The sequence below is a fragment of the Rhopalosiphum padi genome, chromosome 3 (assembly GCF_020882245.1).
Source record: "Rhopalosiphum padi isolate XX-2018 chromosome 3, ASM2088224v1, whole genome shotgun sequence".
NCBI classification, from domain to species: Eukaryota; Metazoa; Arthropoda; class Insecta; order Hemiptera; family Aphididae; genus Rhopalosiphum; species Rhopalosiphum padi.
The window spans coordinates 65,928,614-65,944,769 of NC_083599.1; the positions used below are offsets into that span (position 1 = coordinate 65,928,614).

Sequence of the window (16,156 nt, forward strand, 5' to 3'; positions counted from 1 at the left end):
TTTCATTTCATCAATCAATATAACGCCTAAGAAGAATTATTCTCAGTTGTATTTCTAATAATGTTTTAAACAAACTTACCCCTCCTTTGTTCCATGGACATTTCTGATGATTTTTTTTTAAGTAATTCAAAAATACCTTTGTGAAACCCATAACCACTATCCATTTTATTAATGTATCTGTTTAGAGCAGGGGTCGGCAACCTTTTATACCACGCGGGCCATATTTTTTTTCAATTGTTCATCAAGGGCCACATTAAAAAAAAAATTACATTTTATAATATATTACTAATTATAATTGTATTTCTATTATATTTGATTATTTTACATAGAAATATGAGAGTAAAAAAAACACAAATGTTACTGGAAAAAATTAAGAAAAAATTGAATTGAATAGTAAATTGTAAAATTGTAAATTAATGCGATTTCTGTGCCTGCAGTTTATTAGTTAAATTTTCGATATCAGCTTGCAGACTTGTTGTTGAAACTCGTAATACAGCTCGTAAATGTTCATCACTAAGGCGCGAAGAGTGCTTACTTTTTCTGTACTTCACAATGGAAAATGTCTGCTCACATATATATGTATTTGTAAACGCCGCTATAAGTTTTTGTGCAAATTGTCTGATTCCAGGGAAGGTAGATATTGGAAGACAACTATAAAATTGAGGCAAACTAGTTGCTTCCCGAAAAGAATTTTTTAGAACCTCGTCATTTTGAAGTTCAATGACTTCCATTTGTAAATTATTCTTGACATTATTTATGTCCACTTGAAAAGGATTCTGGAATAATTTAATTTCTTTATCGAATTTATAAAAATCATCAAATCTTGTTGAAAATTTGTTTTGCAATTGTTCAATGATATTGAGAAATTTAGGTTTAATTAAATCCCACTGCAATGGTTTTACAAAAGATTCAATCGCAGATTTATAACACGAAAAATGATATAATATTTGTTGATCGAAATTATTGTACAATAGTTTTAATTTTACTTGAAATGATTTAATATCAGTGTACATATCTGAGAGTAATTTTCCTTTGCCTTGTAATTTTATATTCAATTCATTCAAAAATGTTGTTATATCTGTTAAAAATGCTAATTCGAGAATCCATGATTCATCTGATAGTTCAGAAACGATTTTATTTTTTTCATTCATAAACATTTCTATTTCCAATCGTAGATCAAAAAATCGTTTAAGTGCCGCACCTCTACTCAACCATCTGACTTCTGTAAAATATATAACGTCGCCATACTCCGATTCAATTTCATCCAGAAAATTTTTAAATTGACGATGACCCAAACCATTTTTTCGAATAAAATTTATTGAGGAAATAACAACACTCATAACTTCTTGACACGCAAGAACTTTACAACACAATGCTTGTTGGTGAATTATACAGTGGAAATTCATAGGGATTTCACAATCGTTTTGTAACATTTTTTTCTTTATTCTTCCTACCACACCTTTATTGGAACCACTCATGTTTTTCCCACCATCTGTTGTTACACTAACTAATTTTTTCCACTCTAATCCTAAATTGTTTAGTGATTTATCAATACTTTCGAATAGATCTTCTCCCGTGGTAGTCCCTTTTAAGCTACAAAGATCGGCAAGTTCTTCGTAAACATTAAAATCATCATCAATCCCTCGAATAAAAATTAAAAGTTGAGCTGTGTCACATACATCTGTACTTTCATCCATCGCGAGTGAAAAAAAATTGAACGAATTAATTTTTTCTTTAAGTTGCTGTATTAAATTATTTCCTAATTCTTCAGTTCTTCTTACAAAAGTCCGAGCAGAAAGGCTAATGTCCTCAAGGTCTTTTTTTTTATCTGGGCAGATTTCGTCAACAACAGCAAGCATACATTTTTTAATGAATTCAGCATCAGTGAAGGGACGATTATTCTTCGATATAATTTGGGAAACTACATAACTAGCCCGCACTATTGATTTATTTTGACTAATTTGTTTTTTAAAAATATTTTGTTGACTATTTAACAAAGATTTAAAATGATTAACTTTTATTTTTCTTAAATCACCAATGATATTTTCAAAAGTTGATTTATGTTCACTATCATAATGCCATATTATGTTATATTCTTTCATTACTGCTACTGTTTTTTGACAAATTAAACATAATGGCTTACCTTTGTGTTCGACGAAAAAGTATAAATCAACCCAAGAATTATTAAAAAAAACGATGTTCATCACAAATTTTTCTTTTTTTAGTTGCCATAATGTTTGAATTTACTTTTAAAATGAAACTATTACAAACGCAAACAGTCACACGTACGGTGTAATACTAATCGCTAGTCGCTACAAACGCAAAGTAACTATATGACTGAGTAGTGCAGCCATCATTATCTTCAACTCCGATTAGATAATAATAATTTTATAGATTAAAGTGACTATATAGAATAAACATTAACTAATAACGGTTAGATTAGATTTTATTTATAAAGAAAAATAATTATTTTAAAAATTTTTCAATATTATTATAAAAAATAATGTTGAAAATTATATGAAAAATTTTATTGTACAAAAATAAAACACAAAAATTAACTACCATGTGCGGGCCATCAAAAATTGCTTTGCGGGCCACGGGTTGCCGACCCCTGGTTTAGAGTATCAATACTAGGAAGGGCCAATATTTTATGTTTCCTCAAATGTTCATATGCTTTACGACTTTTAATTCGAATCAGCAAACATTCATATACCCAATAAGTATTATAACGCATACCATGCATACTACTAACTTTGGCTGCAGCTATACAGCTTTTAAAAGCTTCTTGCTGCTGCAAAGGCAATTTTGAAACTATTTCTGTAATATTTTTGCTTGTTATACTTGCACATTTTTCTCTATACATTTTAATAGCTGTTTGTAGTTTACATACCTATGTCCTATATAATATGTTTGAAGAGAGAGAAATGATAAATTAAATAAGAATATAAAATATAAAAAAATAGTTCATAAACTGATGAATTCTTACATTTTTTTTAAGTCGTATGTTTTTATTTTTAACATATTTCACTTTTTTTAGTATTAATTTTCTTTTTATTTTGTATTTGGTTAAACATTTTTGTTTTGAAGCAATGCAATCTTTCTCCTTTTTCCTAACTAACCGACACTGAAAACACCTACTACTTTTAATTCCTTTAATACCAATTTTTTTGTTTGGTAGATAACCTACACATTGGTCAGAACTTCTATAACGAAAATACATAAACAAAACTATTAATAATATAGATTTAAACTAAGTATATAGTTTTATTTAAATAATACACAATACAATTTATATTACCTATATATTATACATTACAATCTAAATAAAGTATTAGTTAAAAGTTAATTCAAAATTGAGTATCAATTGAACTAAGTTAAAATATAACCAACATTTAATATTAACTTTTTAACTACAGTTGTTAGTTAAAAGAAAAATAAGTTTTTTGTTTTAATATAAATAGGTATCTAAAATTGTTTGTTACCAAAAGGTAACAGTACTTACAAATTTTATTGATATTATTAATACATATTATAACTTATACAATGTGTACCAGCAATTTAATGTTAGCCAAATTATATAAACTGAAATATTTTAACTGATTAATGTGTTAATGCTCAGTCTTGTAGTTTAACCACCTTTATTTACCTGACAATGCATACTCCTTCACATACATTAGAAATTTCATTAATTTTACGGATAATTAATTCTAAATTTTTAAAACTAGAAGCTTCAGGCAAACAGCGCTCAGTATTATTTATGATAATCTGTAAACAAAAAATGATATTTTTAATTAAATATATTAATTGTATTACAATAAAATACAATAAAAAAATAAGATAAATATAAATTGTTACCTTAAGATTTAATTTAATTCCAATAGCTACAATTATATCATTTTTTATTTATTTCCAACGTGAAAATATTATATTTTAATTAGTACAGCAATAAGCCCATGAACTATTTGGCAGGTTCAAACATTTTAATCCATTTCTAAGATCATCAAATGTAAATGAAATCAAAGGTGTTTCGTTTGTTGAAAATGGTTCACTGACGATAGTTACATTCTCAAAGTTATTTTGACTAGTCCTGTTAGGTTCAAATTGATTTGGTTTTTGTTGTTTTTGAGCACTTAAGGATCTTTTTTTGGAGATTTTCTTTTCTTAATTGTATGTGATAAGTATTTTGGCAAATTCGGAAAAATAGTTGGAACTGAACCAGATTTTAATAATGGTATACCTCTATCCATAGTAAATAATGAACCATCTGATAATACAGTAGTATAAGTTTTATCAACACATTCGGATTGGAAATGTAATTCACAAACATAGTTGGACATATCCAATGTTCTATCTGCCCTAGGTATTAATTTGTTCCATATTATTCTTTCTTCTTCATTCTATAAACAATTTCGGTTTCAATAATTAATATAGATACATACATAGCTATTATAAAGGAAGTTAAAAAATATATTTAAAAAAAATTAATTACCTTTGGTTTAAAAACAGATACATTTTTCACTCCATTTTTTTAATTTAACATTCTTGTTTTTGGATCACCAGAGACACAGCCTGGTACAAAACAACTCATTTTTAAATAATATTTAATTCTCACTGCTTATAAAGTATAAATACTATAAATAATGATATTTGTAGTTTAAAATTATAATCGTTATATCAGATTTTTATCATGTACTACTAATACACAAGTAATAATATTATGTAGTATAAACATCGAACGACCTGCGACCTAGTGGCGATATCGCACACCTTATTTCATGCGGATGGAAACGAGTCTGTTTTATTTACGCGCGTTAACGGGAGTGCGAGCTCCTTATCTTTATTCTTCATGACCACAGTACATATATTATATACTCGCGGTGGCGGTGGCGGTGTCGCGAGATCATACTTTTTTCCTCGCTTGCAAATATATATACCACTGTATATATGAGGCTATGAGAGCAAAAGTGGCCTAACTGACTAGCGTGAGTAATTGAGTTATATGCGTTTTATTATTAAGTTTATTTTCGATGATTTTTTTCTCATAAAATTATGTTATTGTTAAGAAGTGTGATTATCAGTTAACAAATATAATTGAATTGTTTTTCATCAAGATACTTACACATGCAAATTTTTGAATAATAAATAGAGAAAATGTGGCTTAGGCCACTTTTACAGTATAACATTGATGCATTGGGTGATGGTTAGGCCGCAATATGACGTAATTAGATAATATAAAATAAAATTTTATTTTTTATTTTTTTAAATATTAAGTCACAACTTGATAGGTACATATAAGTAATATAATATAATAATAAAATACGTAAGATAAAATTTGAAAGAAATCTTTACTTTGAAAACAATACAATTTTTAAAATAATATAAATCACAGTCTCGTGGTATAAAAGTAAAATAAAATTATAATGAAAACTTCAACAAATTACATATTTCAAAATTTTAAATAATATAAATCACAGTCTCGTGGTTTAAAAGTAAAATAAAATTATGATGTAATATCAATAAAATACATAAAACAAAATTTAAAAGAAATCATTACATTAAAAATTAAAAACAATGCAATTTTTAAATAATATAAATCAGTTTCGTGATATAAAAGTAAAATAAAATAAAATACATAAGATAAAATTTAAAATAGATCTTTAGTTTGAAAACAGTACAATTTTTAAAGTAATATAAATCACAGTCCCGTTATATAAAAATAAAACAAAATTATAATGAATACTCCAACAATTTATTATTATTAAAAACAATAAAAAAAATAAAAACAGTTTAAAATTGTACGTACTTCGTAGTGAAACCAATTTTTGTCACTCGCTATCTTCTTGTGTACGTATAAAGACGTCATTTGGTACCTCATTCGAAGTCTTGAGGCTTTGAAAAAAAGCGTGGTGTACTGGAGGGACGTAAGCCATAAGTTCTAGAAGATCCTTTTTCTTCTCTACACTTATACAATTACCAGTTGGGTGTAAAAGTTCTAAGCTAGTTATTACTTGAGATGTTCTTTCTTTTAAGTTTAACTCATCAAAGTCTATCTCCTCTTGGTTTGTATATTTATATTTCAAACTGAAAGGTTGAGAGCTTTCGAATCTAAGCCACTGCATTTTAAGCCATTCCACTTTATCTTTAGTTTTAGAAATTTTCCTTCTTGTAATATTATTTTCCAAACTCTTCGTTGAAAAAAAATCATTAGTATACATTTCAACAACTGTAAATGGTTTTATCTTCCTTGCACTTGTTATTACACTTTTCCAGTCATCGGGAATGTAAATGTTTGGATAGTACTTTTTTGATTTTTCGATCAATCCAAAATCTTGGTCACAAGGTAGGTAGGAATGTCCACTACATAAAAATTTATAGCCATATAATAATATATACCAGGAGGCTGGTCAAAAGGCGATTGACTTACTATCAACCGTGTCCGGTCACGGAGCAAACAAACTCCTTTTAGCTGCGCGACGCCTAGTTGAGCAATCTTTAGACCCATGCCACGCAGTAGCTGCGTGGTATCAAGAATATAACTGCAATAACTCCCGAAAGAACACGAGAAAGGGAGGTAGGCGACCGGGCACCATTCCCGGCGCCGGCAATAGCGAAAGTCGCAGGCCGAATACCCGAAAAGCGTTGAAAACAGCGTGTTACAGGCGGAATGTCACCGAATGGCGCAAAAATGCATCAAGCGTTGCTGAGCGAGTTCTTACGGGTGTAGACCCGGGTGCATTAATGCCACCTGCGTCTGAGATGACCAAATACTGGGTTTCCATCATTGACGGTAATTGTGAATCTCGACCCCAGACCCCGGCAGTATCTTTTGGCACACACGGCTCACCGCAGAACGTAACAATATTTGATGCAATATCGCCGCAGGAAGTGTCCGAGTGCCTTCCGAGCAAATCAACTGCTCCTGGGCCCGACGGATTTCCGGCCCGGCTGTGGAGACGCCTCCCCTGTTACTTAATAGCTGGTCTTTTCAACCTGTTTGTCGCCTACGGTTCTTTGCGTCCTATCTTGGTGAAGTCCCGTACCGTCTTCGTGGCGAAGAAAGGAAACCCTCAGTGTCCTGGTAACTACCAGCCGATTTCGATCGCGTCGGTCGCTATCAGGCACTTCCACCGTATCCTTGCTCGACGCCTGGAAAAATTGTCTTTGGTGGATGAGCGACAGCGCGCGTTTAGAAGGGCCGATGGTGTGGCGGAAAATCTTTTCCTCTTACAGTCGGTCTTGAGAGACGCCCGCTCGTCGTGCAAGGGCCTGTGTCTTGCGTCCCTCGATTTGTCATTCGTTCGACACGGTGTCCCACGACTCCATTGCGTCCGCGATGCGTCGCGTTGGCTTGGACCAGCGCTTCGTAGATTACATTCGCGGAACGTATAAGCATTCAGAGAAATTTCTTCAGATTGGCGGGCAGGCTACGCGGGGGCTCTTCCCACGAAGTGGCGTCAGGCAGGGGGACCCGCTGTCTCCGCTTTTTTTTAATCTGGTAGTAGACAGTGGTCTATTAGTTATACCAGAAGCAGTTGGCTGCACTCTGGGTAAATCTGTAGTGAACACAATTGCCTTTGCGGACGACGTGATCCTGTTGGCGGAAACGCCTGATGGATTACGAAGAGCATGCGAAGCGTTCACGGACCGGTTGAGTGTAGCGGACATCGTAAAGCTGGACATCGTCGCAACGATTAGCGACGAGACAAGAGGACGCATTTCCATGATTTGCGATGTACAAGTCGTTTCTGGCATCGGAACCGCACACTGGTACTCTAACATGGTCGCGAAATACTCCGACCGAGTGGATTTAATATCCGTGATCCGGGCACGACACCATTCGACCGACGTACAAACGGTCGCCTCCACGCTGACATGGCGTGGCGTCTGGGAACCTTCGAGTTTCCAGAGCCTTCAGGCGCTTGGGTTGAGTAGGGGTCTACTCGAAGGACTCGTTACACGAGTTCTGAAGGGTACGCTTTCCAACTGGCATACTTTCAACACAAGAAACGACACGACGACGCGGGCTGGTGTCGGGTGATACCTCGCCTACCCGCGACAACATTGAATGGCCTCCTCATCCATCACCTTCCTTTATGATTCCACTTAATGACCTTCCTCTCCCTCAGACAACCTCCGCTTCCACCCTCCGGGTAGGCAGTAAATTATGATTATTCGGGTCTACCCCCTGGTTACCATCACTCTCTCTCATCTCTGGCTAATTCAAGGGATAAGATTCGGCGCTTTAGGCGTGCTTCGGCTGATAACCGTTGCACGTACGGGCACCTTTATCTGATACATAGCCAAATGCTTCGTCATCTAATTAGTGACGCGCATGAATGGATTAACGAGATTCTCACTGTCCCTATCTACTCGGGGTCGAGGAAAGCCCACCTTGCCGTGGTGACGCCGCCTGGCCGACCTTATGGCCGGCCGCTAAGAGGCTTTCAAAATCGGGTCCATTAAACCAGTTGTGGCGGGCCCCAGGCGTAGCGTGAGCTGTTACGTTGCGCCATTCGTGCGCTCGCGAGCGGCGGTCTATACCTCGGGATGGGAGCAACCCGCGAAAGAATCCATTCAGCTGCAGTGTCCTTTGTCTGGAAAGCGTCGCGGGCGTAACCCGCCCTCAGGGTCGGAGGACAGTCGCGAACGAGGGTACAGGCGACAACCTTTAACTGGGGCGATCGCCCAACGACCTTAACCGGTTTGCGGGCGATCAAGCTCGGCCGTGGACTTAACCGTCTGTGGCCTTGCGTGGAGAAGAGCTTCTGGAGGTTGGCAACTCCGGTCGTAGGCGCCAGGATTAGGACGGAACGGACAGACCCTGACCAGGCTGATCCGAGGATGCAACGTAATCTTAGCCCGACGTACACCAGAGGGAGCAGGGCCAACCTGGCGGTAGGTTCTAAAACGCAGGGAAGGCCACCCGAAAACCGCATGATGATTACTGAGCAAAACAAGAGTACCCCAAGTGATAATCCGGACAACCCGGCAAATTCACCCTCTGCGGAGGCAAGGATCCACGGATTTTGGGGGGGGTCCACTAGTAATCGTCGACCGGCCAGAGCCGAGCAGTCTGGCTGACGTGCCTTCGGGCAGAAAAAGTCCTGACGAGCCCACGGGCAAAATGACACAAACCTTCGACTCTAATCTGACTATTATTGACGGTGCTGGCTATACTTTGTCGGCTAGAAGCACGCTTCGCCTCAAAGGCGGTGCTGGTGGTGAGGATGGGTTGGATGCGAATAGCTCGGCTTATAACACACCAGCTTTCCAAAAACCAAAGCGTAAAAGAGTAGGTGATGATCCTAGTCCCAAACAGGGCTCCCTATGTCCGCACGCCACTGACTTCGAGAAATACTCTGACGAGGTGAGTGAGCACATAGGCGACATTAGGAAGATCATCGAGGACATGGTCACCGAGGCTAAAGTAGCCAGACGGTGGCAAAACACTATTGGCCACCAGCTTGATGAAATTCTCATCAGCAACAACCGCCTTGCCAGGGCCAGCTTTTAGGTCCTTGGCATGTGGGAGGAGCAGCGATCCGAACTTCGGGCACTCCAGGATCACATCAGAGACCTTCATACCGATATGGGTGCTCTCAAGGAACGCAATAGTCATTATAAGAGCGAAAGGGACAAGGTCACGGCTGAACTGACAGCTCTACTAACGTCAGGCAGAGCTGCCACGGAGACGTCGGCTATGCCGTCTGGGTTACTACCACCACCGGTTGAATACGCTGAAATTGATGAAGATTGCATCATGGTAGTCAGCCCTTCAGGTGACTCTTACGCTGCCGCTACTGCTGCGACATCGAAATCAAAGGCTCGCCCAAAAATGAAACGGGAAGAATTCCCGGAGCTGAAAACACCAAATACGCCTATTCCGACGAGGAGCGCAGCCTCCGTCAAGAGCAGACTGGGCTCGAAAAAGAATAAGTCGGCTAAGGACGTTAAGCAAAAGGCGGCGGCAGCGAAGAGCATGAATAAAGCCAGATCCGCCAAGGTTGGTCCTAGATTTGAGGTCACCGTGGGCTTTGAGGGTTGGACAGAGGTTCGCAAGTTCGTGGAGCAGAAGCTCTCTAATCCAAAGTTCAGGTCAGTTAAAACCAAGAACGGTGGCTTGGTACTCTTCCCCGAGGATGACACCGCGGCCGCTCTACGCCGCACTACCAACCTTGTTGAAAGAGCACCTAGATTGCCAAGGGTGATAATTAAACACGCGGACTGACTCCTCGAAAGAGATGAGATCCCGTGGGCATTAACCAAAAATGCCCCACTTGAGATCAGTGATCAAGAGCAAGCACGAATAAGACCGCTGTTCAAGCTAGGCCCACGAACAGGCCATACAGTACATTGGGTTATCGAGGTCGCCCCAGAAACCTTGAAGAAGATCGACGGCAAATTTGCATACCTTGGTATGACAAAATGCAAAATGAAACTATACGACGCGGTCACACAGTGCTATAACTACCAGGAATTTGGCCATACGGCTCAAAAATGCAGAGATGAGCAACCCAGGTGCAGAAAATGCTCGGAGCGTCACGACTCAAGGACATGTACGGCGCAGATCTTAAAATGCCCCAACTGCCGCAGTAAAAAACACAATGCGGCGTCAGCAAAGTGCCCGGCAAGAGCGGTTGCGATTAGGCGATTAACCCGACACACAGACTTCGGGGCCACCGACCTCACCCCATCATGATGGCTGAGATCAGTTATACAGCACAACTTAAATAGGGACAGAACAGCGAGCCACCAGCTCCACGAGCTGTGTGTCGAACAAAAAACCGACTTCGTTCTAGTTCAGGAACCGCTTATAACGAAAAACAACACGGTCTATGCGTTCGAAACATGCAGACGGGCACACATTAGCAGAGACGCCGGTGCGGCAGTCATAGTCCTGACAAACCGATTTCAAAATATACTCTTAGGAGCATATAGCCATACCGTAGCAATTAGAGTCAGGTTCGGTCCAAGGCAGGGGGACTATGTTATACTTGTATCGTCCTATTTTAAGTATAACATTCCCACAATCCTGCACGTTGAGCGGTTGAGCCAAATCATGGCAAAAGAAAAATGAACTATTTATTATATAGCAGGTACTTTTAACATTATTTTTAATAAATTGATTTTTCTCATATAGATCACGAATTTACATTCTGATAGGTACATTTTATATTTGTAATAATGTTTTATATCTTACTTGGTTATGGCTCCAAGAAGAAATAGGCTGAGTGGGGCTGAATACAAGAAAATAGCTAAGCTCAAAGAATTTAATTTGAATAAAGTTGTTCAAAAAACTATTAAAATCGACACAATGTTCAAAAGTAAGTATTTTATTTATGTTGACTGTAAAGTAAACTAATAATAAAATGAAATTTATATGAATAGGTTGGTACATAATAAGATTAATTTTTTTTTATTAAGAAATAAAATATTATTGCACTAAACCAATCCTAATGATTATATTATTGCTGAAATTTAAATAGTTAAAAATAACAGTTACTTAAAAGTTAAATATTATACTCCAAATTATATGAATTTTATTATTAGATAGTTTTTAATTATTTTATTACTATATAAATCAGGTACCTATTCAGTTACCTATATTGAATGAAAAAATGTATTGTATTTAAATTATGGTACTAGTATTTTTATAATTTTTAATTATACCATTTTATATTTCTACTCAGAGTTAGGTATGGTTAATGAATCTGCTGAACAACTTCAAACTAGCCCTATAGCTCTTTGTGATAATTTGGATACTGAACCTTTACATGTCGGAGAAAACAATATTTCCATAGAAACAAAATCCAGTGAAATAGCCAAGTAATATTTAACAATTTAAGTACCTAGTTTTAATTTTTAATAATTTATTTATATTCCAGTCCTGAAACATTGAATCCTCAAGCATTAGTTGTAATCAATGAAAAATCTGTTGATCAATCCAAAATTGACCCAACAGTTATTTGTTTTTTAAATTCTGACCCTTCATGCTCAGAACAGTCGGATCATATAAATATTTTATCAGAACCAAATTCTACTGATATACCTGGGTAAAGTTAAAACACTAATTCAAATTATTTTTTAAAAATAAATTCTTACTTTACCTACTTTCTAAATTAATAAGTAATTTTAATATTTGTTTTCATTTAAGATTGGACCCAGCATTTTGGTGTATAAATGAACAAACGAGGCAATATATACGTAAAAATGGATTTAGTCAAAATCTAGATGTTAAATTTACAGCTTTAAAAAGATTGTACAGTGTTGTTCAGAAAGGGCATTTCCGCAACTATTTTAGATATCTGAATAGATTTTTTCAAAACTGTTTTAATCAATGGTGAAACATGTCAAAGAGATTATTTATCTTATTTTGAGAGTACTGGATCAATTTATTGTGTTCCATGTCTCTTATTTGAGAATAAAACTAATTTTTCAAAAACAGGATTTTCAGATTGGAAACACCCTAAAAAAATTTCTTATCATGAAAATTCACCGGAACACAAACTATGTTCCTATAAAATGAAAGAACTTGCATCAGATTTAAGTAAAATAAATACAAAACTAATGCATCAAATAGAAACCGAAAAAAAATATTGGATTAGTCTACTGACCAGAGTTTGTTCAGTTGTTAAAAGTTTGGCAAGCCATGGATTATCATTTAGAGGTGATATAGAAAAATTTGGTTCATCTACTTCAAACACTGGCAATTTTATTATGATGATGGAATTACCTGCAGAGTACGACCCACTTTTATCAAAACATATATCTAAGTATGGTAACCCTGGCAAAGGTAATACTTCCTACTTATCATTTTCTACTTATGAACAGTTCATTAAAATCATGTCTGAAAAAGTCATTAATACCATAGTTGATGAAATTAAATCATCGAAATATTTTTCTAACAGTATAGACTCCACTCCAGATATATCACATACTGACCAACTGTCTTTCGTTATAAGGTATGTGATATCGAACGGTGAGCCAATTGAAAGATTTATTGGTTTTTTAGAAAATGTTGGACATAAATCAGAAAATCTAGCAGAATCAGTTTTATCAGTTTTAAAAAAATATAATTTAGATGTTTGTTATTTGAGAGGTCAATCTTATTACAATGCTAAAAACATGTCTGGTATTTATTCAGGAGTTCAAGCAAGAATAAAGCAAGTTTCACCATTAGCTGATTTTGTACCATGTTCGGCACATTCTTTGAACTTAGTCGGATCTTGTGCTGCAAATTGCTGTAAAGAAGCAAATGATTTTTTTCTTTTTATTCAAAATATATTTGTATTTTTTTCTTCATCCACACATCGATGGCATAAATTAAGTCAATATTCTATCTCAACTGTAAAAAGTTTATCCACCACGCGATGGTCAGCAAAAGAAGACGCTTGCCACAGTTTAAAAAAAACTGGAGTTCTATTAAACAAGTATTAGAAGAACTAATAAATGATGATTATGAAAAACCATTTGTACGGTCTGAAGCCAGAGGTTTAATTAGACAAATGAATAAATTAGAAACAGCATATATGACTGTATTTTGGAGTGATATTTTACATACATTTAACAAAACTAGTCTTCTATTACAATCTGTTGATATTGATATAAGTACTGTAGTTAGTTTGTATAATTCATTAATTGAATATGTTCAAACTTTACGATCAATGTTTAATGATTACGAAAAGTTGGCAAAAGCTATGTTTGACAATGCTGACTTAATTCCTGACTATGAACACAAAAATAGAAAACGTAAGAAACGTAATGATGAATCTTTTGAACCAGATGCTATTTTCAACGGACGTGAAAATTTCAAAATTAATACCATTTACATTATTTGTGATAATTTAATAGAAGAACTAAAAAAAAGAAAAATTTCTTATGATGATATAATATCTAAATACTTATTTTTCCTAAATATTAGTGAACAAAAAACCTCAGATGTTCGTGATGGTGCAAAAAAATTAAGAAAAATATACAAAAATGATTTGGATGAAACATTTGAAAACGAGTGTGTCCATTTTCAGAGCTTGCTTAAAACTATTAAAAACCCTCCAACAAATATCATTAATATGCGTAAATGTATTAAAGAAAAAAACATAGAAGCTATTTTCCCTTATGTTTATGTTGCTCTCCGAATGTTTCTATGTACTCCTGCTTCTAATTGTTCAACGGAAAGATCATTTTCCACTCTACGGAGAATTAAATCATATTTAAGATCAACCATGTCATCAGAAAGATTGAACAGATTTCATGAGTTTTATTTTATATTAATGTACCTATTTACTACTATAATTGTGTAATATCAATAAAGTAAAAGAATTTCCTTTTTTTGGGGGGGGGGGGGGGGGCAAATTGTATGTTGCCCCTGGCGGCAATTTTTGTAAATACAGGCCTGACAGTGATTGATTAGGAATAGGAGTTTCTAATGTAATGATCATATCTTCAGTATACTCTAGAGGATGAATACCAGTTATGTTATCATTAAATAAAAATTCCTTTAAATTGTCCAATGCTCCATCACAGTCATCATTTTCACAATGGGATCCAATTGAATGACTTGACGTAAGGTTATTAATAACTAATGACTTGAAGGAAAAGATAAAATTTGCGCAAGTTGGTTTTATATTGCGCACACCGTGACTTCTGATTGAACCAAAAAAGTTTTCTATTGGATCCTGGTTGAAGTTCCGTAAAAATATAAATTTAAAACCATCTTTGAGGAGGCGTTTACAAATTATTTGTAATCCTTTTATAGTTTGTATCCAATTTATTACAGATGGCACTTGTTTTTTTGGTTTTTCATATTTCATACTTTCTAGTACAATTAATGATTTTTTTCCAAAATTCCCAATGTGGAGAATTGGCCGTCACTGCACTACGTAAGTCTTTTCCAGCAGATGGTTTGATAGTGTTACCATTAGCGCTATCAAACAGATTATCAATGAACAAACATAGATATCCGGTATCTTCAAGTGATTTGAACTCGCTTAGCATTGATTGACTCGATATAGATGTCAATCTTTTCATAATAGCACCAACTCGTTGACTGAATACATGAGCAGCACATGAAACTTTCATCTTCTTCATTTTATCTGGATATATATGGTTGTCAGTAAGTTTGGGTGCTAAACGATCACCTGCAGTACTTTGATGTTTGTCTAGCTCATAAAATTGTACTATGTCCTTCCAGGTTGCTGTTCTTTTTTTATTTTCATAGACGTAATGGAGGTCTTTTGATAAAAGGTTGTTTCTTAGACCTTTTAATCTTTTTTTTTTTTTAATTAATTGATTTTCCAAAGAAGAACGTCTTCCTCTTGTAGGTTTTTTATATTGTTGACAAAGACTAACTGAAACTTCTTCTTTGAATTTTGCCAAAGTTAGTTTATGTCCAGGTAATTTTTTATAAATTAACCAAGAGTTTACCAGTGTCATATCAAGTAAATGGTAGAAGCATTTCATATACCATTTTTTAGTTCTTATACTTATTCGGTAACGACCAATCATCGAGTCCATCATATCAACGCCGTCCATATGCTTACTATAAATATTTATACACTGTGGTTTTGTAACTTCAATATTAGTTCTGGTTTTTCGATCATGTCTTTTAACTTTATCAGTTGGAACTTCACCTACATATGTTGATGCAACTTTTACGACTTTATTGTCTCTCCATCCGACTGCTGTTATAGGCACATTTTCGTATACAGTGATAAATTCTTCAGACGTACCTCGTGGTTTTTTTAGCATAGATTTATCATCTATTGGAACTCCAAAAAATCGATTTGCACGAAAAGTTCGTACTGTGTGTATTTTACGGTTTTCTAAAAATGCCATTACTGGAATAGATGTGTAATAGTTATCAAAGTATAGTTTGTGATGCATATTTATTGGAATAGATCTTGTCAACCGGACAACAACATTTCCCGTGGATCCAAAGTCTGGTTCAGAATAAAATAATCTTTCAAACGAATTATTTTCGTTGCCAGTATAAAACTCAAAATCATATTCATATCCAGATGACCCACAAAGAACAAATAATTTATACCCCCATTTATGGGGCTTCATAGGTAAATATTGTTTCATATATGATCTAGCTTTTGTAGGGCATATTTGTTCATCTAGAGAAATACACTCTTCCATTGGAATACTGATATAT

The 16,156-nt window shown here is 35.2% G+C and overlaps 2 protein-coding genes across 2 annotated transcripts; one reads left to right on the forward strand and one right to left on the reverse strand.

Moving 5' to 3' along the window:
- Nucleotides 1-413: 413 nt before the first annotated feature.
- LOC132925390 (general transcription factor II-I repeat domain-containing protein 2A-like) lies at nucleotides 414-1,697 on the reverse strand. The gene is made up of 2 exons (XM_060989790.1): nucleotides 987-1,697; nucleotides 414-887 (listed from the first exon to the last, which is right to left on the reverse strand). Exons 1-2 carry the CDS (start codon nucleotides 1,695-1,697, stop codon nucleotides 414-416), a joined length of 1,185 nt encoding a protein of 394 aa, XP_060845773.1.
- A 9,509-nt stretch (nucleotides 1,698-11,206) lies between these two features.
- LOC132925391 (uncharacterized) lies at nucleotides 11,207-13,965 on the forward strand. The gene is made up of 7 exons (XM_060989791.1): nucleotides 11,207-11,324; nucleotides 11,691-11,826; nucleotides 11,886-12,053; nucleotides 12,155-12,259; nucleotides 12,357-13,251; nucleotides 13,356-13,800; nucleotides 13,922-13,965. The coding sequence occupies exons 1-7, from the start codon at nucleotides 11,207-11,209 to the stop codon at nucleotides 13,963-13,965; spliced, it is 1,911 nt and encodes a 636-aa protein (XP_060845774.1).
- The last annotated feature ends 2,191 nt before the right edge of the window (nucleotides 13,966-16,156 follow it).